This window comes from Harmonia axyridis, chromosome 7 (genome assembly GCF_914767665.1).
Source record: "Harmonia axyridis chromosome 7, icHarAxyr1.1, whole genome shotgun sequence".
Taxonomy (NCBI): Eukaryota; Metazoa; Arthropoda; class Insecta; order Coleoptera; family Coccinellidae; genus Harmonia; species Harmonia axyridis.
Genome location: NC_059507.1, coordinates 387,462 through 413,536, shown reverse-complemented (window position 1 = coordinate 413,536; position 26,075 = coordinate 387,462). Strand labels below are relative to the sequence as shown.

General features: G+C 34.2%; 3 protein-coding genes across 12 annotated transcripts in view; 1 reads left to right on the top strand and 2 right to left on the bottom strand.

Moving 5' to 3' along the window:
- Window positions 1-7,733, top strand: part of LOC123683809 (ras association domain-containing protein 10-like) — a 49,091-nt gene extending 41,358 nt beyond the window's left edge. For all 6 annotated transcript variants that reach the window (XM_045622724.1, XM_045622726.1, XM_045622725.1 and 3 more), the window contains 5 exons: window positions 3,560-3,759; window positions 5,008-5,133; window positions 5,239-5,459; window positions 5,574-5,796; window positions 7,106-7,733. In XM_045622724.1, coding sequence (XP_045478680.1) covers window positions 3,574-3,759; window positions 5,008-5,133; window positions 5,239-5,459; window positions 5,574-5,796; window positions 7,106-7,627 — 1,278 coding nt within the window. In that variant the 5' untranslated portion in view covers window positions 3,560-3,573 and the 3' untranslated portion in view covers window positions 7,628-7,733. The remainder of the gene's footprint in view (window positions 1-3,559; window positions 3,760-5,007; window positions 5,134-5,238; window positions 5,460-5,573; window positions 5,797-7,105) is intronic.
- Window positions 7,734-9,277: 1,544 nt separating this feature from the next.
- Window positions 9,278-15,984, bottom strand: LOC123683805. Of its 2 annotated transcripts, XM_045622714.1 has the most exons (7): window positions 15,560-15,984; window positions 12,578-12,667; window positions 12,373-12,528; window positions 10,728-11,126; window positions 9,982-10,194; window positions 9,557-9,700; window positions 9,278-9,497 (listed from the first exon to the last, which is right to left on the bottom strand). In XM_045622714.1, the coding sequence occupies exons 3-7, from the start codon at window positions 12,519-12,521 to the stop codon at window positions 9,320-9,322; spliced, it is 1,083 nt and encodes a 360-aa protein (XP_045478670.1). In that variant the 5' UTR covers window positions 12,522-12,528; window positions 12,578-12,667; window positions 15,560-15,984; the 3' UTR covers window positions 9,278-9,319. The 2 variants fall into 2 exon arrangements, with proteins under 2 accessions (XP_045478670.1, XP_045478669.1); XM_045622713.1 differs by lacking the exon at window positions 12,578-12,667 and having other exon boundaries at window positions 12,373-12,512; window positions 15,560-15,978.
- A 1,348-nt stretch (window positions 15,985-17,332) lies between these two features.
- On the bottom strand, window positions 17,333-25,931 carry LOC123683806 (protein croquemort-like). Of its 4 annotated transcripts, XM_045622718.1 has the most exons (10): window positions 25,757-25,931; window positions 23,163-23,285; window positions 21,675-21,989; window positions 21,397-21,606; window positions 21,129-21,340; window positions 20,665-20,832; window positions 18,229-18,426; window positions 17,739-17,941; window positions 17,537-17,678; window positions 17,333-17,479 (listed from the first exon to the last, which is right to left on the bottom strand). In XM_045622718.1, the coding sequence occupies exons 2-9, from the start codon at window positions 23,280-23,282 to the stop codon at window positions 17,674-17,676; spliced, it is 1,431 nt and encodes a 476-aa protein (XP_045478674.1). In that variant the 5' UTR covers window positions 23,283-23,285; window positions 25,757-25,931; the 3' UTR covers window positions 17,333-17,479; window positions 17,537-17,673. The 4 variants fall into 4 exon arrangements, with proteins under 4 accessions (XP_045478674.1, XP_045478673.1, XP_045478671.1 ...); XM_045622717.1 differs by having other exon boundaries at window positions 17,537-17,941; window positions 25,757-25,930; XM_045622715.1 differs by having other exon boundaries at window positions 17,333-17,941; window positions 25,757-25,930.
- Between the last annotated feature and the right edge of the window lie 144 nt (window positions 25,932-26,075).

The following is a 26,075-nucleotide window of genomic DNA, read 5'->3' as shown; positions in this document are numbered from 1 at the left end:
TTAAAGTTCTATAGCTCTAAAAAAAACACCCTTCAGATAAAGATCCTCCTAAAATTCAGCACGAGTATCAGGCTAATTATTTCGATTACTTTTTGACGTAGGCCACTTTTTTCGAAAAATTTCATGGATATTATCATGCTTAATGGTTTTTTGAATGTTAATTCGTTTTTTGTGGAAATAATCGACCATTTGAAACATGTAGTGAATTCAACACGAGAGTATCTGAGTATCAGATCCATTACCATGCGATCATCAGCCATCCATAACCTTGGACTAAGACACGCAAACTCTGATGTTTACTCTTGGCTACTGTTTCTCTTCTTCGGTGAGATCTAAAATTAAAAGTCAGTCCGGATATAGTGATTATGGATAAATTAATGGTTGAAAGTTAAACGGCGAAGTAAATAATACTCGAGAGCATCAAGGTAATATTGGAACTCTTATACCTGTCTTACTGCAGACATGGAATCTCCAGAGATGATGCTAAACAACAAACTTAATGCTTTGTGGAGCGTTTTCCAATAAGAGGTTTCATTCACAATTGCATCAACCTTTTTTTCTGCAAGGGTAAGGTCTACAGGCAATATTCTCATTTGTTCTTGAGCGACGCACACGGTTTCGATTCTTCACATCACTAACTTGTCCCAACAGCTTAATTTTTCCTCAAGTTTCACTATTGCCGGTCGAGAAGGTGCTTCAAAGCGTGTATCGTTCTATTTTTAGTAATGGCGTAGGTTTTACTTATCAAATGTTAAAAAATGACAGCCTTAAAAGTGACAGCTGCCTAGATGGCGGGCAGAAAAATGATAATTTCAGTCACATCTTCGCAATTGATTATGAAATTTTCTCCTCAATTTCATATTTGAAAATATTCATGAATATCTGAGTCTAAGTAAATTTTAATGCTAATATCTACAAGTTCAGAAAATCCTTACTTTTTGATAGATTATTCTGCGGATAAATCATTCTGTCAACGCTTTACAACACTGACATTTCCATTAGTTGAGTTGTAAATAAAATGTGTAGTTAAATTAAATTAAGTCATAAATTCATTGGGTGTTTTGCATAACCTATCGTGCAATTTTATTAAACATGCAAATTTCGTCCCTGATACACTTATGAAATTGATAGGATTACTTTTATTCATAATTCTGAACGATTTGTTTGGGGAATTTTCAATCAACGCATTCTCTTTTGATGACAGAATTTAAATTAAATAGTTCTACATACGATATGAACAGGGTTTTCCTAAATTGAGGGCAGGAGGAAAATGAGAGAATCCTTGAAAAAGTTCTATCAACACAAACGCTTTGTTTTCGAGATACAGAGTGTTTAGGTATGAATTTTTCAGGTTTTTTACTCATAGAGCCTTTCTAGAAATTTTCTTTCTTAAAATCATCTAGAGAATCTCTCATTTTCTATTGTTTTGTTCCTCCAATTCAGAAACACCCTGTGTACTAAAATTTTACATGAAATTGTGAATTAAATGTAATATATAAACAAAATAAAACCTGCAATTTAGTAAAAACTTAAAGTGAATAAAAATCAGTCTCGTTACTTTTCTGTACAACCTCGTATACTCACCACACTGCTCTTCAACTAACCTATCTGAACTCCATTTCCGTTAACTTATTACTATTTAGTCAGAAAATGCAAATTGCGGATCTTCACGTGTGTTCAAGTGCGTCAAGCTTAAAAACATTATTATGGTAAAAATGCAACTTTTAATACATAATTTATGAAAACTTGTTACAAGATTTCTAGCCTGATGAGAAATTCCTTTTTGAAACGAGTCAACTCTACAAACAGTAGTTTCCTAGCGTACTAATTGGAAATAGATACAGACTAATTTAATCTTTGGCATCCTGTAGCCAAGGCAGAAGAAATCTGTCACGTGTAAAAAAAAATTTAAGCTTCATATAAGCATATCGACACATTCTCCTGTCACTTTGATGAAAATTTTCCATTAGTTACACTGCTATTTCATTATAAATGGAGAAAACCAGAAAAGCAATAACATGCAATGAAGCGCTTGTTCATTCTTGAGCCCTTAGAGGCCACATTTATCCAAGAGTGCATAAATCAACGAGTGCCAAAAACAGAAGCTGAGTTCACGTAGTTGCATGTCATTCTTTTTTCGATGTTCTGCTAGTAATGTTTATAAATCTGGTCAAGCACAAAGCTTGAAAAACTTTTATATACAGCGTGTTAAGAGTTAAAACAGAACAGTAAAAATTTCCGAAACAATTCTTGTTCTTGTGAATTGTTCCCTTTTAATTGTACATATCAGTTTTAACTGTTTTTTTAACTATTCTTTTTCAACTGTTCTTTTCAAGTGTTCAGTTTCAACTGTTCTTCTTAACTGTTCAGTTTTAACTGTTCTTCTCAACTGTTCAGTTTTAATTGTTCTGTTTTAACTGTTCAGTTTTAACTGTTCTTTTTATTTGTTCAATTTTAACTGTTCTTTTCAACTGTTCAGTTTTAACTGTTCTATTTTAACTGTTCAGTTTTAACTGTTCTGTTTAACTGTTCAGTTTTAACTGTTCTTTTCAACTGTGCAGTTTTAACTGTTCTTCTCAACTGTTCAGTTTTAACTGTTCCGTTCTATTTTAACTGTTCAGTTTTAACTGTTCTTTTCAACTGTTCAGTTTTAACTGTTCCGTTCTATTTTAAATGTTATTTTTAACTGTTCAGTTTTAACTGTTTAGTTTTAACTGTTCAGATCTCAATCTAAGCTCTGTTGTCACAGAAATATTCGGTATTTCTTTTCCAATATTCTTCTTCAATTTTCAGTGTTCTAATTATATGAACCGCTTGACAGTTCGCACGAAGCAAAGAGAGTTTCTGTGCTATCTTCCAATTTATACCATTATCTTCATTTTATAGACCGAGGTCTAAAATAGATTTTCTCATATAGATACGATCTTTACTGAGACAAATGGATAGAGTTTTTCTTGTCAATCAACCATGTTCTTTGAATTATGAGATCGTCAATAAATGTGGGGACCTTTGAGGAATTCTCAGCATGTATACATCCTACCGGAAACACGTAGAAGTAGAAGTTCTTAACTTCAGATATCTCACATTACGGTATTTATTTATTCATGAAAACATTCCGGTGTAGGTAATACTGAATGGTTTGAAGAGTTAAATCATTTTTATTCGGAATTGACGAAGACAATTGTGAATTATTTTCCCTTTTTTTTTCTTTCAAAGAACCCAAGTTTGTTCAAAGTTTCATATGCTTAAAACTTATAGTTTTTTGGAAAACCCTAATAACTTGAAAGTGAAGAATCAGTACTGACTCTTAGATAATTATTGAGAACTTTACTGGGTGTTCAAAATGAGAGTTTCCAATGATCATCAAAAAGTCAGAAACTACTTGGGTTCGTCTAGTATAGAATTTCTCAAAGACCCTCCAATTTATGAAAAACCAAAATATCTTTAAACATATGAAAGATCCATATCCGATTGTATTCAACATAATTATTATGTGAAAATTAATTGTTAATTGTGAATAAATAAACTTTGAATCCTCATTCTGACCGTTCTATTTCAGGTACGTCTACAAAAATGATGTGGTTAGAAGATATCAAGAATATAACAAACATTGAAGACTCGGACAGTGATGAAAGTGAGTGTAGTACAGAAGAAATTCCTATTTGGGTCAGGGGAGAACAAAGATGGGTGTCAGGGATCATTCCAGAAACGACATGTCAAGAAATAGTCCAGGTTCTCATACATAACGAAAAACAAAAAGTAAGTAGGCAAATAAATTTTTTTGTCTGTTATTGAATAAACGAATGTTTGAGATTGAATGAATGTCCAACGAATTAGATTTTTTCAAATTTAGATTTGAATAGGGTTCGCACCAAGACCTTCTATCACAAGATGAGATCTGTGAGATCTGCTTTGGCATGCTAGACTAGTGCTCCATAAATAACTATCAGTCTATTTCTATTTAAGGTTTTAAAGGGTGTTTTTTTAGAGCTATATAACTTTAAATTGCAATAAAACAACGATGGATTATTCAATTGACATGAATTTTATTTATCCGCAAGATAATCTTGTGGCATTACATTTTAAATATGATTTCTGGCATATGACCGCCACGGCTGGCTCGGATGTAGTCCAATCTGGACGTCCAATTTTCGATGACTTTTTCCAACATTTGTGGCCGTATATCGGCAATAGCACGGCGAATGTTGTCTTCCAAATTTTAATGGGTTTGTGGCTTATCCGCATAGACCAATGACTTTACATAGCCCCACAGGAAGTAGTCTAGCGGTGTTAAATCACAAGATCTTGGAGGCCAATTCACAGGTCCAAAACGTGAAATTAGGCGGTCACCAAACGTGGCTTTCAATAAATCGATTGTGGCACGAGCTGTGTGACATGTTGCGCCGTCTTGTTGGAACCACAGCTCCTGGACATCATGGTTGTTCAATTCAGGAATGAAAAAGTTAGTAATCATGGCTCTATACCGATCACCATTGACTGTAACGTTCTGGCCATCATAGTTTTTGAAGAAGTAAGGACCAATGAATCCACCAGCCCATAAAGCGCTCCAAGCTCAGTTTTTCTGGATGTAACGGTGTTTCGACATACACTTGAGGATTAGCTTCACTCCAAATGCGGCAGTTTTGTTTGTTGACGTAGCCATTCAACCAGAAGTGCGCTTCATCGCTAAACAAAATGAAATGGACGTAGTGCGCGAAACGTATTCCGCACAGAACCATTATTTTCGAAATGAAATTGCACTATTTGCAAGCGTCGTTCAGGCGTGAGTCTATTCATGATAAATTGCCATACCAAACTGAGAATAAATCAGTTGACAGCTGTAAAATCGGTCGCCATCTTGAACAGTAATGCCAACTTAAAGTTATATACCTCGAAAAAAACACCCGTTATTATATTAAAATGAAAGAGAACTTGTGAACTAAATCATGTAACCAGATAGAGCTAAGAACTTAGTAGAAGGAAAACTAGTAGAACTTTTTTTTCTAGGTGAAACACATTGGTGAACCAGAAGAATATCACATAACAGAAAGATGGAGAGGAGTTGAACAACCACTCGACCCAAACTCAAGAATTCTTGACATTTGGAATGCTTGGTCGTCCGCTCAAGAAGAAGTAAGATACATTTTCATCAGAAGTAATTTAATCTTTCAATTAATACAATTCATTTTAAATGTAATGGTTGCTATTTCACCAAATTTTAATAAAACTCTTCTTCAGATAAAAATATCTCTTCGAAGAATAAAAAATGATAGAACATGCAAGAGAAGACTACGAAGAGCGGACTCAGCCACATGGTCAGATAAAAATTCATGGAAAACGATCCATCCTAAGAGACTAACAACTTTACAAAATGACAAAGAACCCTCGAATACAGAAGAATTATTGAAATTAGTTTTAGCACAAGGAGAAGTGATAAGAAGGCAACTCAAAAAATTGAGGTGGGTGTAACACTTAATTTATGCATCTTTCTTGCCTCTAATAAAGAATGTTAGCTTTATTTTCATTCCTTCATAGTTAAATTTCTAAAATTGCATAATGATATTATTTCACAGGCATAGTGAACATCAGATTGGATACCTTGAAGACAAAACGCATAAGGCACGAGTAAGAAAACATGGCAGCAACTACCTTCTGGAAACTTACCTGAAAGGACTTCCTGACGCTGTCAATCCAGACCAGGAGGAACATGTCATTACCGACAAAAACAGTGACAGTGGCGTGGTTACAGAAGGAGATAGCGAGCAATCTAACAACATCAAAAAGCCTAAGTCAGAGGTGAGCAATTCAAAAGTTATGTTCTTCCAAGATTACAGAAATGGTGAAATCATCATTCATTCACTGTGGAGGCTTCAAGCAAGATTGCCTATAATTCAACATCAATGTACACTGCGCAAAAAAATTAACGCACATTCTGAAAATCTCAATTTTAATGAAAGTTAACTCTACATTGACTTTATAACTTATTTTTTATGTTCTCTCGGGAAGGTTTTGAACATTAAACGGAAGAAAAATTCAGGATTTCACCGAATCTTATGTGAAAGAAGAGAAATAAACAATTTTCAAAATAATGGATTGCTGATAAGTGATTTAATACTTGGTATTTCCACCCCTTGCGTTAATTACAGCTCGGCAACGACGGTTCATACTCAAAATGAGTGATCTTAAAATGTTCTGATCTAATCCTTCCCAGATTTCTCTGAGTTGGATTCCTAAGTCATTAAGAGTAGCTGGATGATTTTCTGAACTTCTCAGCCTTCTATTGAGGTTGTCCCAAACCTGCTCAATCGCATTGAATCTGGACTTCTTGCTGGCCATTCTGTGAAGAGAACTCTTTCTCAATCAGCCTCTTCCCAATGGATATGCTCTCTCGCAAAATCCAAACGCGCCCTTCGATGGGCTGGGGTAAAAGCTGGACCTCTTTCCGCGACACGAGGCCTTAAATCATATTCTCTGAGGCGATTTCTTATTGTCTGAGTGCTAATTTGCACCCCATAAGTTTGCTCAAGCTGATTTCGAAGGAGGCGAGCGGTTGCAAACCTTTGTCTCAACGAAGAAACTCTCAAGTAACGTTCTTGAATGGCAGTTGTTACCCGTGGTCTACCCTGTCCTGGTCTTCGGACATTCATACCTGTCTCCCTGAATCGCTGCAACATTCTGGACACACTTGTATGGGAAACTCTAAACCTTTCTGCAATTCCTGTGTATGTCCACCCTTCTTCTCGCAAAACTACCGCTTGGGCACATTCCTCTTGGATCAAATTGCGTGTTTCGCGTTGCATAGCGATCGAGTTGTAGAAAATCAAACGAAAGAAAAACTATTGATCACTAGAATTGATCGAGAACAACTGATTTCAGAATGGAGCCAATACATTCAAAATCTGATAATCTCATCTTTTTTTATTCCTGCTGGGAAAAAACATCTGTATTGAAGAAAAGCGTTGAAAGTGGATAACATATGCATGCATAATTCTGATAAAAATAATTATCATTGAGAACACCTTCAGTTGTAGAATAAATTTGAGATTTCCATAATGTGCGTTAATTTTTTTGCGCAGTGTATTAATTAATACTAACTTTCTTTCAGAATGCCTTGGAAAGGTTTTCACCGTCTTCCGAAGAGTTTCACCCAGAAGACATCAAAGATGACGATTCGAGTTCTAATGTTAGTATATCAGGATTAAAGGAGCATCAAGAACTGTTGAAAAAAATTTCCAAAGTGAACAAACAGCTTATGAAGCAAGAAGAATGCCTGGTGAGGTTAGAGGTGAATCTTAAAAAGTACGAGAAGTATAAAAATGTTACTGAAGAGGTTACCGAATCTTTGACCAGTCTTAGGACAGAAATGGCGAAGAGTGCTTGTGAAATGCAACATTATGAAGTAGTTCTGGAGGAAACCAACGAACTGATAAATAGCAGAAGACATTTTCTGGAGAATCTCCATAAAGACATAATGAAAGAAGAAGAGGAGTATGAGATGCTTCAAGCTTTGCTCTTCAGTGCAAAACATCAGAGGCATCCTGTGAACAAAATCAGTCAAAATTACCTTCCCCACTCTTTCAATCACAAAAACCACAATACCAAAGAAATGTTAGATACCTTAGTTTAAGAAAAATATCGTTAATACCAAAAATTTTGTACCTAAAACCCCAATGTCATTTATTTTATGTTGATGATTAAGATGTATAATAAAATGTTTTTAAAAAATCTTCAAACTTATTGCCTTTTGATTTTTATCTGTACATAATATGTATACACGGTGTACTGACAATCATCGATTGGTAGACGGGGTCTTGGAATTTCTTCAATCTATGATCAAGAACGTGGAAAACATAAAGACTGTGAATTTTTCTGCTATGTCAACAAATGACACAATAAACAAATCGAAGTATAAGATCATGTTTTCAATAACCGGATGCTAGATCGCAATATTAGGCCAATTGAGAAGTCCCCGGTCTAATGCGCAGATGGCGGTGCTTGTATTAAATCCATATTATTTCAGTTAGTTTAGGGTGTTTTTTTTCGAGGTATATAACTTTAAGTTGGCATTATACTGTTCAAGATGACGACCGATTTGACAGCTGTCAAGTGATTTATTCTCAGTTTGGTTTGACAATTCATCATGAATAGACTCACGCCTGAACAACGCTTGCAAATAGTGCAATTTTATTTCGAAAATAATGGTTCTGTGCGGAATACGTATCGCGCACTACGTCTATTTTATTTTGTTTAGCGATGAAGCGCACTTCTGGTTGAATGACTACGTCAACAAACAAAACTGCCGCATTTGGAGTGAAGCTAATCCTCAAGTGTATGTCGAAACATCGTTACATCCTGAAAAACTGACTGTTTGGTGCTCTTTAAGAGCTGGTGGAATCATTGGTCCGTACTTCTTCAAAAACGATGATGACCAGAACGTTACAGTCAATGGTGATCGGTATAGAGCCATGATTACTAACTTTTTCATTCCTGAATTGAACAACCATGATGTCCAGGAGCTGTGGTTCCAACAAGACGGCGCAACATGTCACACAGCTCGTGCCACAATCGATTTATTGAAAGACACGTTTGGTGACCGCCTAATTTCACGTTTTGGACCTGTGAATTGGCCTCAAAGATCTTGTGATTTAACACCGCTAGACTACTTTCTGTGGGGCTATGTAAAGTCATTGGTCTATGCGGATAAGCCACAAACCCTTGACCATTTGGAAGACAACATTCGCCGTGTTATTGCCGATATACGGCCACAAATGTTGGAAAAAGTGATCGAAAATTGGACGTCCAGATTGGACTACATCCGAGCCAGCCGTGGTGGTCATATGCCAGAAATCACATTTAAAATGTAATGCCACAAGATAATCTTGCGGATAAATAAAATTCATGTCAATCGCATAATCCATCGTTGTTTTATTGCAATTTAAAGTTCTAAAGCTCTAAAAAAAACATCCTTTACAAAAATGGTATCGAAAAGTTGAAAGAACGCTATAATCGCTGTATCGCCCTCGAAGTCAACTATGTTGAATAATAAAATCGAATTTTGACAAAAAAATGTGTTTTACTATGGTAGACCGGGGACTTTTCAATTGGCCTGTTAGATTTGAATGAAATGTCTGGAATTTTCCCAGGTGTCCAGTCCTTCTTGAAAAAGATTAGGATCTAAGTCATGGCTTTTTTAGTTATCAACCCTCTCGTAAGTATTTGTTTGATTCAAAGAAGATAGGACAAGTAGTTATCTGAGGTGGAAAAAAAAACAAAAAAATTAAAATCGATAACCATCTTTATTCGAATATGATACTACAAACTATGTTTTACTAAGTTCCAATTCGAATAATACATCTGACATAATTATTAAAGCGAAACAAAAACAAAATGTAGAACAAACTTGGAATATTTGCGATAGGTATCCCTCTTCATTCCAACGTTGATAGGTATTCATGATATTATTTTGGAGAGAATCGAAGCAATTTTTCTTTTGTATTCTGAAACGAAAAAAAAGGTGTAATTTATTGATTTCGTAATGAATAGTTCTGGTTTCAACCTTGTACAGACTTCTTCTTCTTCATTGTCAGGTTCATCAGAATTATCACAGCTTGTTGTATTCTTCTCACTTTGAGAATCGCAGAAGTCATAAGTATTTCCATCCACCATGCCTTCTTTTATTTTGTTCAGATCAACCCCCAAGCTATAACATAAAATGTTATAAAATTTGAAATGAAATAGAAACAACGACAAAAGCAACTAAAGGATTTTCCAATAAGGGGTTTAAATTTGAATAGCCGATATCTCGGATGCTGTCACTTAGGAAGCTGTCATCTTTTGACATTTGACAACTGACAAGTAAAAAGTACGCCATTGCTAGAAATGGAACAATAAACGCTTCAACAGCATATTGAAATTGTTAGAATTCATTACTTTAAGTTGTGAGAATTTGCAGTCAAAGTTTCGATAAATTAAGTATCTTACTCCATGCGACTTGGTCTGGCCAATTTTTGTATGGCACTTGTCCTAAAGGTCAGTTCAGAAGTCCTCCTCAAAAAACTTTTTTCCGAATTCCTTTGTTCTGGTAGCGTAGCTAGTGCTATACTAGCTCTTCTTTTGGTCGAAAATTCTGCAATATGAATTCCTCTCTCATGTTTTGGTGAATTTTCTCCTCTAGTACTACTCTGTAACATTTTTCTGAAAGTCATTATAATGCTGTTAACACAAATCATAAAACAGTTTCAGGTAATATTAAGGGTTTCAAAAATGTTCAGAATGAGTGCATCATCTGTCAAAGTTTGTCATAGAGCTTCTAGAACACCCAGCTAGGGATTCACGGCTTGGATTGATATTCAAGCTATTTAGCTTGAGCTTGACTTGAAATCAACTCAAGTTCATGTCGAGCAGTAGTTTTTCAATGTCAAGTATTTATTTCCTAAGTACTTGACTTCACATTGAAAAACTACTACTTGACTTGAACTTGAGTTGATTTCAAGTCAAGCTCAAGCCAAATAGCTTGAATATCAAGTCAAGCCGTGAATCCCTGCACCCTGCACATATTATGCTTACACAGGGTGTTCCTAAATTGGAAGTACAAAGCTTTTCCGATCCCATGTTTATAGGACGTTTTTCCCAAAATCATCCAAGCAATCTCTCATTCTCGTTTATACCTACAATTCAGGAACACCCTGTATAAATTCAAACGTTCATGGTTTAAATATTTTACTCACTTCGTGTATTGCAACTGCTTACGACTTAGATCCCTTTGCTGCTTCAGTAGATTCACGTAGTCAATCATCAACTTTACCGCCTCAGATAGTCTCTCCTCATGCTGAACAGCACCATATCTCTCAGCAGATGATGCCGCCAAGGTGGATGCGTTTGTTACAACCTCTATCTGCGCCAGCAACGAAGCTAGCAATTCTGTAGTTTCCATATTCACGCATAATTTGGTCAAATTGTTCACCCTTTGTGTCAGTCTTCCAATCTCTTCAGCTAGATTATCCTCAGTTTGATTCCTGTATCTTCTCTGCCTTTCACATCGGACTGTTATTGTGTTTGAGTCTATGGAGAAGGCTAAGGAGAGGGTGGCAAAGCGTTGTTCCATTTCTTCCTCTGTTTGAAGCTTTCTAAGAAGTGGAAATTGAAAATTTTTAGATAGTTTTAAACTATGATGAATGACAACGAGACCTTAGATAAAGGGTGTTTTTTTTTAAAGCTATAGAACTTTAAATTGCAATAAAATAACGATGGATTATTCGATTGACATGAATTCTTTTATCAGCAAGATAATCTTGTGGCATTACATTTTAAATATGATTTCTGGCATATGACCGCCACGGCTGACTCGGATGTAGTCCAATCTGGACGTCCAATTTTCGATTACTTTTTCCAACATTTGTGGCCGTATATCGGCAAATACAAGGCGAATGTTGTCTTCCAAATGGTCAAGGGTTTGTGGCTTATCCGCTTAGACCAATGACTTCACATAGCCCCACAGAAAGTAGTCTAGCAGTGTTAAATCACAAGATCTTGGAGGCCAATTCACAGGTCCAAAACGTGAAATTAGGCGGTCACCAAACGTGTCTTTCAATAAATCGATTGTGGCACGAGCTGTGTGGCATGTTGCGCCGTGTTGTTGGAACCACAGCTCCTGGACTTCATGTTTGTTCAATTCAGGAATGAAAAAGTTAGTAATCATGGCTCTATACCGATCACCATTGACTGTAACGTTCTGGCCATCATCGTTTTTGAAGAAGTACGGACCAATGATTCCACCAGCCCATAAAGCGCACCAAACAGTCAGTTTTGCTGAATGTAACGGTGTTTCTACATACACTTGAGGATTAGCTTCACACCAAATGCGGCAGTTTTGTTTGTTGACGTAGCCATTCAACTAGAAGTGCGCTTCATCGCTAAACAAAATTCGCTTATGAAAATCGGGAACAACGGCAATCTCATTTTGGGCACTATTTGCAAGCGTTGTTCAGGCGTGACGTGAGTCTATTCATGATAAATTGCCAAACTGAACTGAGAATAAATCACTTGACAGCTGTTAAATCGGTCGCCATCTTGAACAGTAATGCCAACTTAAAGTTATATACCTCAAAAAAAACACCCTATACTTATAATATAGTCTAAGGATGAGACCTATGTGCCGAAATTATCTACTTTTCTAGGATTGTCTAGGTCGGTTTTTCTTCACAAAACCTTTTATGATTTGCTTGATGCTTCATCTTCACTAACTTTCATAATTAATTTCAATGAGGAACTAGTTTCAGCTGGAGAAACTAAGAAATAGAATTTCCTAATGATATAAATAGAGTCAAGACAATCCTCAGGCAGTAAAACAATTTCATAAGAAGTTCTGCTCACCTCGCTTGGTCTCTGGTGAGTCCCAACTCTTCCAAAACATGGTCTGGTAGACTAGGAAATATGTCTACAGGTTCTGTATCTGCTAGGTCTTCGCTGAATCCTGAAAAGGAACCTGACCTTTCCCTACAGTATTCTGGCAACTGAAACATTAATATCCTAAATAGAAATAGTTATTCACACTCTAAGGGAGGCAAGTGAGACTTACCAGACGAGGACGCAGTTTGCAAATGAAGCAATGAAGTCCCTGGCTGGTCAAGAAACTTGCCTCCTCAGTTGTGTATTATTGTGTTTTCCACTACAAAAGTTTATTTTTAATTACTATTTTTTTTATTTTTGAGTTTGAGTTTGTGATTTATTTTCTTTCAATAAAATACCGGTTTGCCTTGGGTTGCTAAAGTTTTCATCTTTGTTCAAAACTACTTTTTCTCCTCTGATTTCAGAGTTGCTAATTTTTAGGCACCACTTATACGTTGCTTGATAACGTTTCTTAGACTTCTCTGGTAAAAGAAATTCACTTGCAGCTTCTTGAATTCAAGAAATGAGGAAGAATCCAATGCAAAATAAATTGAGAATTAGCATAGACAAACGGAGCATGACACCATGGTCATTTGTTTCTTTGTTTCTACTGTGAACGCCAATTATTTCATTAAATATTTGACTTATGCAAGCATACTATTTCCCTTAATTCCCATCATACATCGAAATAGATTCCAATCTAAATTCATTGAGTACCTAAACATTATTGAGTTCTGGACAGCCATGGAACTCGCCAATATAAAATTTGAATAATAAACAGAACGAATTTCGGCCACCTTCATAATTTTAACCGTTTGATTTTTGATTTATTCCATACGACTTGTTTATAAACTGTCGAATCGTTGAAAGATATAATTCTTTCTTGGTAGATCAGAGTTAGAATAACTACAAACGATGAAATCGAGAATATCTCAATATACATTTTTAATGACAGAGAAGGTCAGTCAAATGAGAAATCATGCATTTGTTCATTTTTACGATCTATCTACTATTCGAATATTGAATATTTCAAGTGAGTTCTATACTGAATCGATCAATTCAAAATAATTTCATTAATTAGGTGATTAAAATAGTACCTATCAACTGAAACACAAAATTTCACGCAGTCATCATGTATTGGATTATTCTTTTTCTACTACTGTCAGTTTTGATAGTCTTAATTGCTCATTAAGATCTCTGGTTCATAATCAAATTCAATGGTATAAATGCATTCCTGGTTTCATTGAAACAGCCAAAGTTCAATGATATTGATTATCTGTTTATTATAGATAATTAGATCAACGGGTTAGTAATTACCTCTTTTATTATCTGTACCAGCTCCAGTTATTGGAAATTATTGAATAAACTCGAGTACTTTCGTCAATAACTATAAGCAGAAGAATAATATTCGCAAAAAACAGATATAGGGTTTTCCAATAAAAGGTTTCATTTTGAAAAGACCGCTAACTGGGCAGATGTTACTTTTGGACCAGTCATCTTTTGACAAGTTATAACTACGTCATTACTGAATATTTGAACGATACACGCTTCAACAACAAAATTGTTTCAATTCACTACAAAAAACTTATGAATTAGAAGTCAAAAGGAATTTTTGTGATACCTATTTCGAAATTTCTCAAAAAAAATGAATTTCGAAGCTAAGGAGAATGCCTCATCGAAATGCTTGCTGAACGATGTCGCAAGATTCATTAGAACTTCATATTATTGGTGTCAATATAATATTGAAATCAATTATGGAATGATTTCGGTTACAAAATATAATTTGGCTCTGTGAAAGACTGAGGATTCTTTATTAGTAATTAATTACAAAGGTCAAATGAATCTACTTGATGAGAGCAATCTGATATAAATATCAGAATTTTGACAATATTGTGCCATGAGCTTCTTGATAAAGTAATAGATACTTTTTTTTCTAGAAATACAATTCCAACTGACGAAATATCAAAACCAACCAAAGGAAAATTAAATTATCCAAAACTGTACAATTGAGTTAACAATAGAATGAATGAATAAATTAACAGTTCCTTCTAGTTAGACTTCTGTGTTCATTCTCAAATGCAAGTTGGTCAAATGAATATACAAGTTATAAGTTTGTATATTCAGTAAATTTTTTTGAACAATAAAGAGAGTTATGAGGAAAAATTGTATTAAAAATACAAAAATCCGAAAAGTCGTCTTTTTTATAATGATTTATTTATTCAATTTATTAACTCTCAATTGTACAGTTTTAGATAATTTATTTCTCTTCGTTGAGTTTCAATATTTTTTCAGTTGGAATTGTATTTCTAGAAAAAATTTATTCAGGGTGTTCCTAAATTGGAGGTACAAAGGAAATTCAAACATTCCTTGGATAATTATAAGAAAAAAAGTCCTGGGCCTGCGAATGCTTTGTTTTCGAGGTACTGGTTTTTTTTTTTTGTAGGCCTACTTTTTTGTGATGATTATAATTGTTTATCGAAACTTTATTAATGTTCGCTACAGATTGGTTTAACATATAATCAATATAAACACAGGATTTTCATTTTTCCTAATGAAATCATTTGGATTTTCCTGAGGATTACTAGAGAATTTTGCTCGAAATCGGTAGCAGATATGACAGAACTACAAGAAAACAAAAAGTGTAGTACTGGACCAAAATTTCTTTTAACATCTTTCTTATCAACCAGGGGTCCATCAAAAAAAAAGTTCTAGAGGAAAGAAGCGGCCACGTTGTAGATTTGCATTAAAAATTTACATGATGTAAATTTCAAATTGGAATATCTATGCCAAATTTGTGTTGAATATCTTGTGATGGAAAAGTGCTACGAGAAAAAAACTTGAGAAAAATCAAACTTTAACACCCTGTATCTCGAAAACAAAGCGTTTGCGAGCCTATGTTTATAGAACTTTTTTCTTAAAATGATTAAACTATCATTTTCATTTATACCTCCAACCTGTACCTATATCAGAAAGATATATCAGATAGTGGAAGTTTTGGCACAACATTCTGAAATTTTGATATCTATGTAAATTAATTTCAGTACCTAGGTTCATGACAAAACATTAGTTTTCGCACTATTATGTGATTATGCAATCGCTAAAGTTCAAAAACTGATTTGAATAAGGCACTAATCATCACTATTTCACTAATTAACTTAATGATACCACTTACGTCGAAAATATCTCCTTTAGAATCGAACTCTTCCGAAGATCTCCTAGATGATAAGTGTCCACCACAACAAGCAGCCCCACCAGAAACACCACTGCACAATGATTCATTCGAATCGAACATTTCGGTGTTAGAATTAGTGTTAATTTTGTTCAATTCAACGGAGCCAACATATGATTTTTGTCCGTTTGAACTGACATGATTCGATTCCTTCATGTTATCATAATTCACGTTACTTATTTGAATTGGAAATTTTCCGCACACGATCGTTTTGACCGATGTTTTTCGCTCTAGTGGGCTTCGCACGAGGAGTAGGCGCGCACCAGGATTATAAGCTGTTATTAATGTGGATATTCTGGCAAATACGGAGAGAGCGATAAAATTTGGTCGAGGGGCTTTGGAAGTCATCCATTATGCAATAGGAATTGTTCCAGTTAGTTGTTATCGTCTAGACTGCATAAAGCACCTAGCCGTACCTCTCGAATCGAATTTCCGGAACTTATACACCAAAAAAAAAATCGAGAATTGTACCTACTAATCTCAAGTCTGGTCTGGGCGCTCATTTATGAATATTTATTGAGGGTTTTCCAATAAAACAATTCATTCTGATAAAAGCCCTAATAAAAAAAGTCTAAAGGAGTTAAATCACACGATCTCGGTGGCCAATTGTGATCACCTTTTCGGAAAATAACACAGCCAGAAAACTTTTCCTGCAAAATTAAGATTGTTTCGTTGCTTGCGTAGCTTGTAGCGCCATTTGTTAAAAATCCACATCAATCTCTTCCAATTCCGGTCATAAAAAATCATTATTTATATAGGGTGTTTTTTTCGAGGTATATAACTTTAAGTTGGTATTAAAATTCAAGATGGCGTTTGATTTAACAGCTGTCAAGTGATTTATTCTCAGTTTGGTTTGGCAATTCATCATGAATAGACTCACGCCTGAACAACGCTTGCAAATAGTGCAATTTTATTTCGAAAATAATGGTTCTGTGCGGAATACGTATCGCGCACTACGTCCATTTTATTTTGTTTAGCGATGAAGCGCACTTCTGGTTGAATGGCTACGTCAACAAACAAAACTGCCGCATTTGGAGTGAAGCTAATCCTCAAGTGTATGTTGAAACACCGTTACATCCAGAAAAACTGACTGTTTGATGCGCTTTATGGGCTGGTGGAATCATTGGTTCGTACTTCTTCAAAAACGATGATGACCAGAACGTTACAGTCAATGGTGATCGGTATAGAGCCATGATTACTAACTTTTTCATTCCTGAATTGAACAACCGTGATGTCCAGGAGCTGTGGTTCCAACAAGACGGCGCAACATGGCACACAGCTCGTGCCACAATCGATTCACTGAAAGACACGTTTGGAGACCGCCTAATTTCTCGTTTAGGACCTGTGAATTGGCCTCCAAGATCTTGTGATTTAACACCGCTAGACTACTTTCTGTGGGGCTATGTAAAGTCATTGGTCTACGCGGATAAGCCACAAATCCTTGACCATTTGGAAGACAACATTCGCCGTGTTATTGCCAATATACGGCCACAAATGTTGGAAAAAGTCATCGAAAATTGGACGTCCAAATTGGACTACATCCGAGCCAGCCGTGGCGGTCATATGCCAGAAATCTTTTTGGAAAACCCCTATATTTAAATAATCAGAACAGATCCCATTTATCCTGTGCATAAGTAAAAATTGTTGGGCGTTCAATTGAGATTGAGACGTTAATAAAGAGTTTACACATAACCATCTCAGAAATCAAACTAAAAATTAAAAATAAATAAGTATTTATTCCTTCAAGTAACAAGTTTTATTATACATATAAATTCTCAACAAAAATGCTCAAGGTATAATGACTTCTTCTGTACTTTTTTTCAATTACTTGCTTTTATAATTCAAATGGCACCAAAAGCTTTCCTGAAAAATATATTCAGATCATCACACAAACTGATTCTGAATATAAAAAATACGTACATTTCAATATTTGGTTTTTCCCTATCCTCTCCTATATCAGTTTTCAGTACAAATATGAATCTCAGCAATGAAGTATCAAATATCACAGTTTATAGCTTAAGCTAATTCAAAATTGAGCCTAGGTTTAATATCTCCTCCTACTCTGAATTATAATAGAAAAATTAGAGGTGGTTCTGTGTTAAAGGTTCTTCATCTTCTGTACCTCTCCAATTGTTTCTGGCAGTGATGAAAGAACCTATAACACACAGAAGAAAGCCTAGACCTATGACTCCGTATGCTGTGTACATTCCAATATTTGGTAGAATGATGAGTGTTTTTGCAAGACCGGCTAAGTTTTCTGTTATTGCTGCATCTTGATGGAACCATAGTACAGGCATCATTGTTGTTTGCACATTTTCAAACATGCTGTAAATTAACGTGAATTGTTATTTCTCTAATTATGTGACAAATCCGTTCATTCTGCCATACCTTGTAGAAGTAAATAGTGCGGGAATATATTAGTTCGCTCAGATTCCGTGGTTATATTTCTTTATTACAAGGTACTCGGATAGGAGAGTTCCCAGTACCAACATATAATAATGAAATATAACCATGAAATCTATGTGAAACTAAGATATTCCCGCACGATTTTGTTCTACAAATGAGCAGATTTGCTAAAGAAACATACTGATTATGTAATTGAGAAATATTACCTAATTCCTTTTATTTTCTCCAAATACAAACTAACTTGTAAGCTTGCATGAACTTTGAGGGGCAAACCAGTATTTGGTTCAAGGGCTAAATAAAAATTGTGTTTGCTTGGATCTGGTTTCAAACCATCCACTGCTTCCAAGTAGGACGAATCGGCCATATAAAAGTGAGGCATTGACATAAAAGCAGGGGCACCAAACCTATAATTTCAAAATGTATTATGCTATATAGATATAATATTTTTACTCGAATTTATTAATTTACTACACCCAATAATAATTTGAGAAAAAGAGTTTCTTTTGAAACTCTTTTTTTTAGGAGTTTTAAACATTTTTTAAACTGTTCCGTTTGTTTAAACGGAACAACTGTTTAGTTGAAACGGAGGAGTTTAAACGGAACAGTGAAAACAGAAGAGTTTTTAACTTTTTAACTGTTCCGTTTTAACTGTTCTTAAAAAGAACAGTTCCGGAACTGTTAAGAACAGTTAAAAAAGAACAGTTAAAAAAGAAACAGTTAAAACTGAACAGTTAAAAAGAACAGTTAAACAACTGTTCTTTCAAACTGTTCTTTTAAACTGTTCTTTAACTGCTCTTTGAACCTGTTCTTCAACCTGTTCTTTAAACCTGTTCTTTAAATCTGTTCTTTATAACTGTTCTTTATAACTGTTAAACGGAACAGTGAAAACAGAAGAGTTTTTAACTTTTTAACTGTTCCGTTTTAACTGTTCTTAAAAAGAACAGTTCCGGAACTGTTAAGAACAGTTAAAAAAGAACAGTTAAAAAAGAAACAGTTAAAACTGAACAGTTAAAAAGAACAGTTAAACAACTGTTCTTTCAAACTGTTCTTTTAAACTGTTCTTTAACTGCTCTTTGAACCTGTTCTTCAACCTGTTCTTTAAACCTGTTCTTTAAATCTGTTCTTTATAACTGTTCTTTAAACCTGTTTAAAACCAGGTTTAAACCAGGTTTAAACCAGGTTGAAACCAGGTTTGAAAACCTGTTCCTTATAACAACTGGACTGTTCTTTATAACTGTTCTTTTGAACCTGTTCTTCAAACCTGTTCTTTGAACCTGTTCTTTGAACCTGTTCTTTAAACCTGTTCTTTGAACCTGTTCTTTAACAGAAGAGAAGAGAACAGGTTCGAAAGAACAGTTATAAAGAACAGGTGTTCTTTATAACTGTTCTTTCAAACCTGTTCTTTAAACCTGTTCTTTATAACTGTTCTTTAAACCTGTTTAAACCAGGTTTAAAAACCTGTTCTTTATAATTTATAATTTTTCTTTTAAACCTGTTCTTTCAAACCTGTTCTTTCAAACCTGTTCTTTCAAACTGTTCTTTTCAACTGTTCTTTGAAACCTGTTCTTTCAAACCTGTTCTTTAAACCTGTTCTTCAAACTGTTCTTTTAAACCTGTTCTTCAAACTGTTCTTTTAAACCTGTTCTTTTGAACCTGTTCTTCAAACCTGTTTTTCAAACCTGTTCTTTAAACCTGTTCCTTGAACCTGATTTAACCAGGTTGAACCAGGTTGAAACCAGGTTTAAAAACCTGTTCTTTATAATTGTTCTTTATGTTCTTCATAACTGTTCTTCATAACTGTTCTTTTAAACCTGTTCTTTTAAACCTGTTCTTTTAAACCTGTTCTTTTAAACCTGTTCTTTTAAACCTGTTCTTTTAAACCTGTTCTTTTAAACCTGTTCTTTTAAACCTGTTCTTTAAACCTGTTCTTTTAAACCTGTTCTTTTAAACCTGTTCTTTAAACCTGTTCTTTTAAACTGTTCTTTTGAAAAGTTCTTTTAAACTATTCTTTTTAACTGTTCAGTTTTAACTGTTCAGTTTTAACTGTTCAGTTTTAACTGTTCAGTTTTAACTGTTCAGTTTTAACTGTTCAATTTCAACTGTTCGGTTTCAACTGTTCAACTGAACAGTTGTAGAGGTGTAGTTAATCTCGGGACACTCTGTATAATAATAAATAATAAATAATTTAAACAGTTGAACTCAACTGTTTAAATTAACTGACTTTACTCGATTATTAATTTATTACACCCAATGATGAACCTTGGTAATCATTTGAGAACAAGAGTTTCAAAAATGTTCAACATTATGCCAATACATTATTATTATCAATTTATTATTATACAGAGTGTCCCGAGATTAACTACACCTCTTATTAGGGTAGGACTGGGTGAGAACAGATTGAGTATAAAAAGTTAATTTCTCCCTTTCCACTTAAAGTTGAAGGTGAATTATGTCAATATTCCAGGACCGGACTCATTATTCCCCCCATTTAAACTGTTCAGGTTATTATATGCCTTGTATTTTTTTATTCGAAATCTGAATTCCATACATACAAAACCTTAATTTCAGGTTGTTTTTTTTTCCTTGAACTATTCCAAAGGTTTATCATTGAAAATAATAAACTTGTAGTGTTTTTGACTTACTTGCATTGCGACACATTCCTCACACCAGTTGGTAAACTTATACCGGGACTGAAGCAGGCCATTTCTGGATATTTCGTGCCATTATCAAACAGGCGCTCGGTTTGAGCATAAACATTTCCTTCTATCCCAAAAGTAGAGTAACTTCCGTTTGCTTCAAGATTCAAGGAACTGAAATTTTAACATGGGTTGCTTCAGTAAGTAACGTCAACATGCCAAGTTTGCATAATATATGTGCAACTATAGGGTTTGAAGCGTGTATCGTTCCATTATTAGTAATGGCGTAGTTTGTCAAATGTCAAAAAGTGACAGCTGGCCACATAGCGGGCTATTGAAAACGAAATCTCTTAATGAAAAACCCCGTGCTCAGATTAATGTGATTCAAACTTTTGTATGTCCAGTTGAATAAATTTCAGAAAAGTTATTGGAAAATGTGTTACAGAATGATTAAGAAAGAAAGATTTTACCTGCATGTGTCTGCGGTGAATATAGATATTTTTTTGGAATCTTTCAATGGATACCATAGCTCTCCTGACGTACCATTCACCATACCACAAAAACCGGGATACGCAGGTGATTTTGGACTTTGATTCCACCTGGTTATAATACCCAATTTGTCTATATCATCCGCCCCTGTGAACATGGTGAAATTCCCATCGTAAGTCGCTGAACCATTTCTCTGAAATTTTTCATTCTTAAAATCAAACTGAAAAAGTGTGTATTGCAGTTACATACATTGTAAAACCATCCGAATTTGTCAAATGGAATGTCTATACCCTTCAGATGTATCTTCTTCAGAAAATTCAACAATGTATCATTGTAGCCTTCGAAAAGGAATTCCCTAACTGTTTTGGTCACAGTCAATTTTATTTGTTTTTCCTCGAGTAGAAAGTTTACACCTCTCCTTACAAGAAGAGATTTATGCTTAACTATATTACCAACTGTCTGCAAAATAATAACAATGAAAAAAATTCTTCAGATGTAAATTAGGTAATAAATAATGAAGTGCTCACCAAGGCGATAGCATTCAATGTTGTTATATTGTCATCTAAAGAGCCCATAGTTTTTTCAGGTACAAAATGCCAGGTGCGTATTGTGTTGAAATTGACTGTATAATTATCGTTATATTTGATGTTGACTCTAGAGTGGTGCTCCTTGAAAGTGTAAGGCCCCAATTCTTTAAAAATTGGTTTTCTGGTCCACGGTTTGCCATCTTCGAAATCTGCTGCATTCGTCCAATTGAATAAATAGATTTCTAGGTACATTGGTATTGGGGTTTCTTTCCAAAATTTGAATTGCTGCGTGTTCTCATTCTCCAGAGACAGTTCCTGTATGATAAATCAATATCATAATCGTTTCGACACATATCAATATATCTTCGAAATAGTTTGACCGAAATTCGCTATTACTTCCACTTTCTTGGATCTATATAAAATTTCTGGTAAAAATAATCATAAACAACAATCATTTTATCATTTTATCGAATGATCATATCAAAAGTCTAGACAAGCAAGATTTAAAAAATTGCCACATCAATGTTTTCAACTATCAGCAGGAGTTGTTAGTACTTTTTGATATAAGCGGCAACACCGAATCGCAGAAAATATTATTCAAGATCTATAGGGTGTCCTTAATTGGAGGAAAATGAAAGAATACTTGATTAATTTTAAGAAAATAAAATCTAACATGGGCCCGTAAACGCTTTGTTTTCGAGTTACAGGGTGTTTCTTGTAGTCCTACTTTTTTGCCATAATTATATCAGTTTATCGAATCTTTATAAATCTCCGCTACAGAAAAATACCAAAACTTAAAATTAATTTAATGGATTTTTATAATATTTTGTTGTTTCCTGAGAATTACTAGAGAATTATTTTTATTTTTTTCTCAAAATTGGTAACAGATAGGACAAACCAAAAAGTGTAGAACTGGACCAAAGTTTCTTTTTACATTTTTCTACACTACCAGTGATCCACCAAAAACAGGTCTGGAAAAAAGAAGTCTGTTTCAGAAAAAATATCACCTTGTAGATTTGCATTCAAAATCAGCATATCACATGATGAAATCTTTAAATTGGAATATCTGTGCCAAATTTAAGTGAAGTATCTTGGGAAGGGAGGGAGCCATGAGAAAAAAAACTTGAAAAAAAAATCAAACATCCTGTATCTCCAGAAAAATCAAATACCCTGTATCTCGAGAAAAAAGCGTTTGCGGCCCCTTGTTTATAGGACTTTTTTCCTTAAAATCATTCTTGGAATCTGTCATTTTCATTTGTAGCTCCAATTTCAGAACAGGAGCAGGATTCTAACCCATTAAATCAAATTTTCTATAAAATAAAGAACGTATAATATAAGTCAGAGGAACAGGCGAATTTCCTTCAGGATAGAAGGACATAAATAATGTTAAAAAATAATAAACAACATATAAAAAATATGGGTAAAAAAATTTAGCTTCGCATAACAAAATTCAGGAAAAATAACAATAATTCGAAGTGGTTAACTCACCGTTTTCACTATACTGTTGATTATTCCCTGCCAAGTTAGCACCAGAACCAAACCGAAAATCAAAAGAATCGCCGAAATTGAAAAAAGCGTAACTTTCTGACATTTTTTCGAGCAGGCCATATTCTGCAAAAAAAAAAACAAAACACTCAATTCAACAATCAATCAAGATAAGAGGAAACAACAGAAAACAGGAAAACAACTGCTCCCTTAAAAAAACACCGATATACTGAATTTTCCTAAGAATTATGGTGATTCATCCCAGCCGATCAATAATAGAATGCAAGCTCTTATCTCACATGATATGCTGTTAAAATTTCAATAAACAATCCAATAGAAGTCTAATATGTTATCTCAGCAGAATGGATGAAGAGCTCTTATCAGCACGTATGCATTAAATTTGAAATCAATTATACGCATTTTAAATCCTAGCAGAGAATTACACATCCTCTTGCAATTACAAAGATAGATATCCTGGCTCTGACAGATACCGAGAAATTTATCACATGCTCACATTTATGTTAGTTATAACATTTCTACAACCAAAACATTCACAGTACCAAAGATCGTCTGAAATGATGTCATTTAATTGTTGTGGTAGATAGAATATCCATTAAAAGTAATAGGGATCATAACATCGTTAAAGTTTTCATACATCATAATTCCTTATAAACTGCTCAAACAATGAAGTGTGGAAAATGAAGAGTTTTCTAATAAGGGGCTTCACTTTGAATAGCCTGCTATTTGAGCAGCTGTCAAATTAACATTCGACAAGTAAAAACTACGCCATTATTGAAAATGGAACGATACACGATTCAACAACGCATTGATATTATTGAAACTCACTGCAAAATGGTGAAAATTTCACAGTTCGAAAAACTAAAGCACCTTGGATCATTGTGAAGCACCTTCTAGGCCGGCAATTGTGAAACTGGTGAAAAATATTTACATATACGTACCTTGGAATTAAATAAAATATAGTAGTTTCATCAAGTTTCTCTGTGATTCTGGAAATTGTATTATTTTGAACTCATCACTCAAAATCTTGATATTGTGTGAAGACTCTTTCTCATAGAATTCAGAATTTTCAAAATTATGTGCTTTTAGTACAAACTACTAGTTTCCACTTTTCAGACATAATTACAGTTAATTATTGAAACACAAGTTATAGAAGCATCTATTTGGCATAATACAACGACTCCACCAATTATGTATGTTATGATAAGATATTTCAAGTTTTATTGTATGTAAATGATAAATGGCATAAATGAATACATAGTGGAGAAAACAGAACTATGTCCAAAAGTTTATTTGCAAGAACGATTATTCCCTTCCAGTATTTACTTGTCTTGAACTGTGGCTGTAAAGTTGTCACCATTTTTGTAGAGAATATTGACAATTTCAAAATACGTTGTTGAAGCGTGTATCGTCCCATTTTTAGTAATGACGTAGTTTTTACTTGTCAAATGTCAAAAGATGACAAGTTCCCATATAGCGGGCCATTCAAACGAAACCTCTCATTAGCAAACCCTTTAGAATTACTTTTACTTGACAGAAAAAAACATAGTGCACACTCATCGGCAGTTTTTATAATTGTTTGAACCGAATTCAAGTGACATATCAATCAATTTATCCTCTTTTGATTCTTTCAGAGCGTAATTTTAATTATTGTTGTTTGCACAAAATCGTAAATGCTTGTTATCTAAATACTTCAAGGCTATATACATTACCTCATCAGTATAAGTTCATTTGAATGTTTGAATGATAAAGTTTATCAACTAGTAGCAATGAACCTTGCTCACTTGGATCTCGTTTATATCGATACAAATTCAAAGATAGCAAACAACAGTTCGGCACAATGGAGATAATCAATTTATATTATTAGACACATACGTTTTCACATTGATATTTACTTAGCGAAAATCGAACTTTCATGGCCGTAACCCAATTTCAGAGAATTGGTTAAGGGAATTAATTGTGCGAGCTCTAATACGCAACTGAAAGAAAACTAGCAAAAATTGTCGACCGATATATTATCGCTAGTAAACTGAAGTGGAGTTGATATGTAAAAACGTCGATTTGTGAAAGAAGTAGACCGCATTATCTAACTGCAGAAATTTGGTTCACTCAGATTTCACATATTTCCTCTGGAGATATGATCAGGAAACTTCCGGGTATTACTTCAGGTCATTCATCTAAATTTTTATTTTCCCAATGAAGAAGTTTATGACAATTGAAATCCTTCATAATTAATTTTAGTTTATTGATGGACTTCCATCAAGTAAGGATAGAATCAATTAAATAAATAATAGGAGACAGTCGAGATATCCAACATAGATTTTTATTTCTATACATATATTTCCTAAATATATCAAAATTAGTCAAGGAGTGTTCAGCTTTGAATTGAAAAAAAAATCCTGATAATTTCATTTTGCATAGATAATAATAGTAATGTTGATTTTAATTCATTTTTTGCGAATGTGACATAATAAATGTTTCTGCTGAAATCTATATATTTGAAAGGAACATTCTGTACAGAAATGTTTGGAACATTTCAAACGCAAATAAGTACCCATTTATTGTGAAATGTTACTCACTTTTAGGAATTATTCACTAATATTGTAACTTAACCATATCAAAAGTAAATATTCGCATTGTTAAAGGTGAGTTTCAAATGAATAATTAATGACTGCTGATCTATCAGATGATTACTTTCATAATAATAAATACATTTTCACATGAACTGTCTTTAACCTCAATGTTTGACAACTACAATGACAAGACAATGACAAATGATGGCATTTTCCATTTTGTGGAAACGGAATCACAGAACACTAATAAAAAAATCTTATTTTTACAGTGATTTTCACACCTCAGTGGTCAGAATCAGTATTGAAATATTTTAATCAATATTCG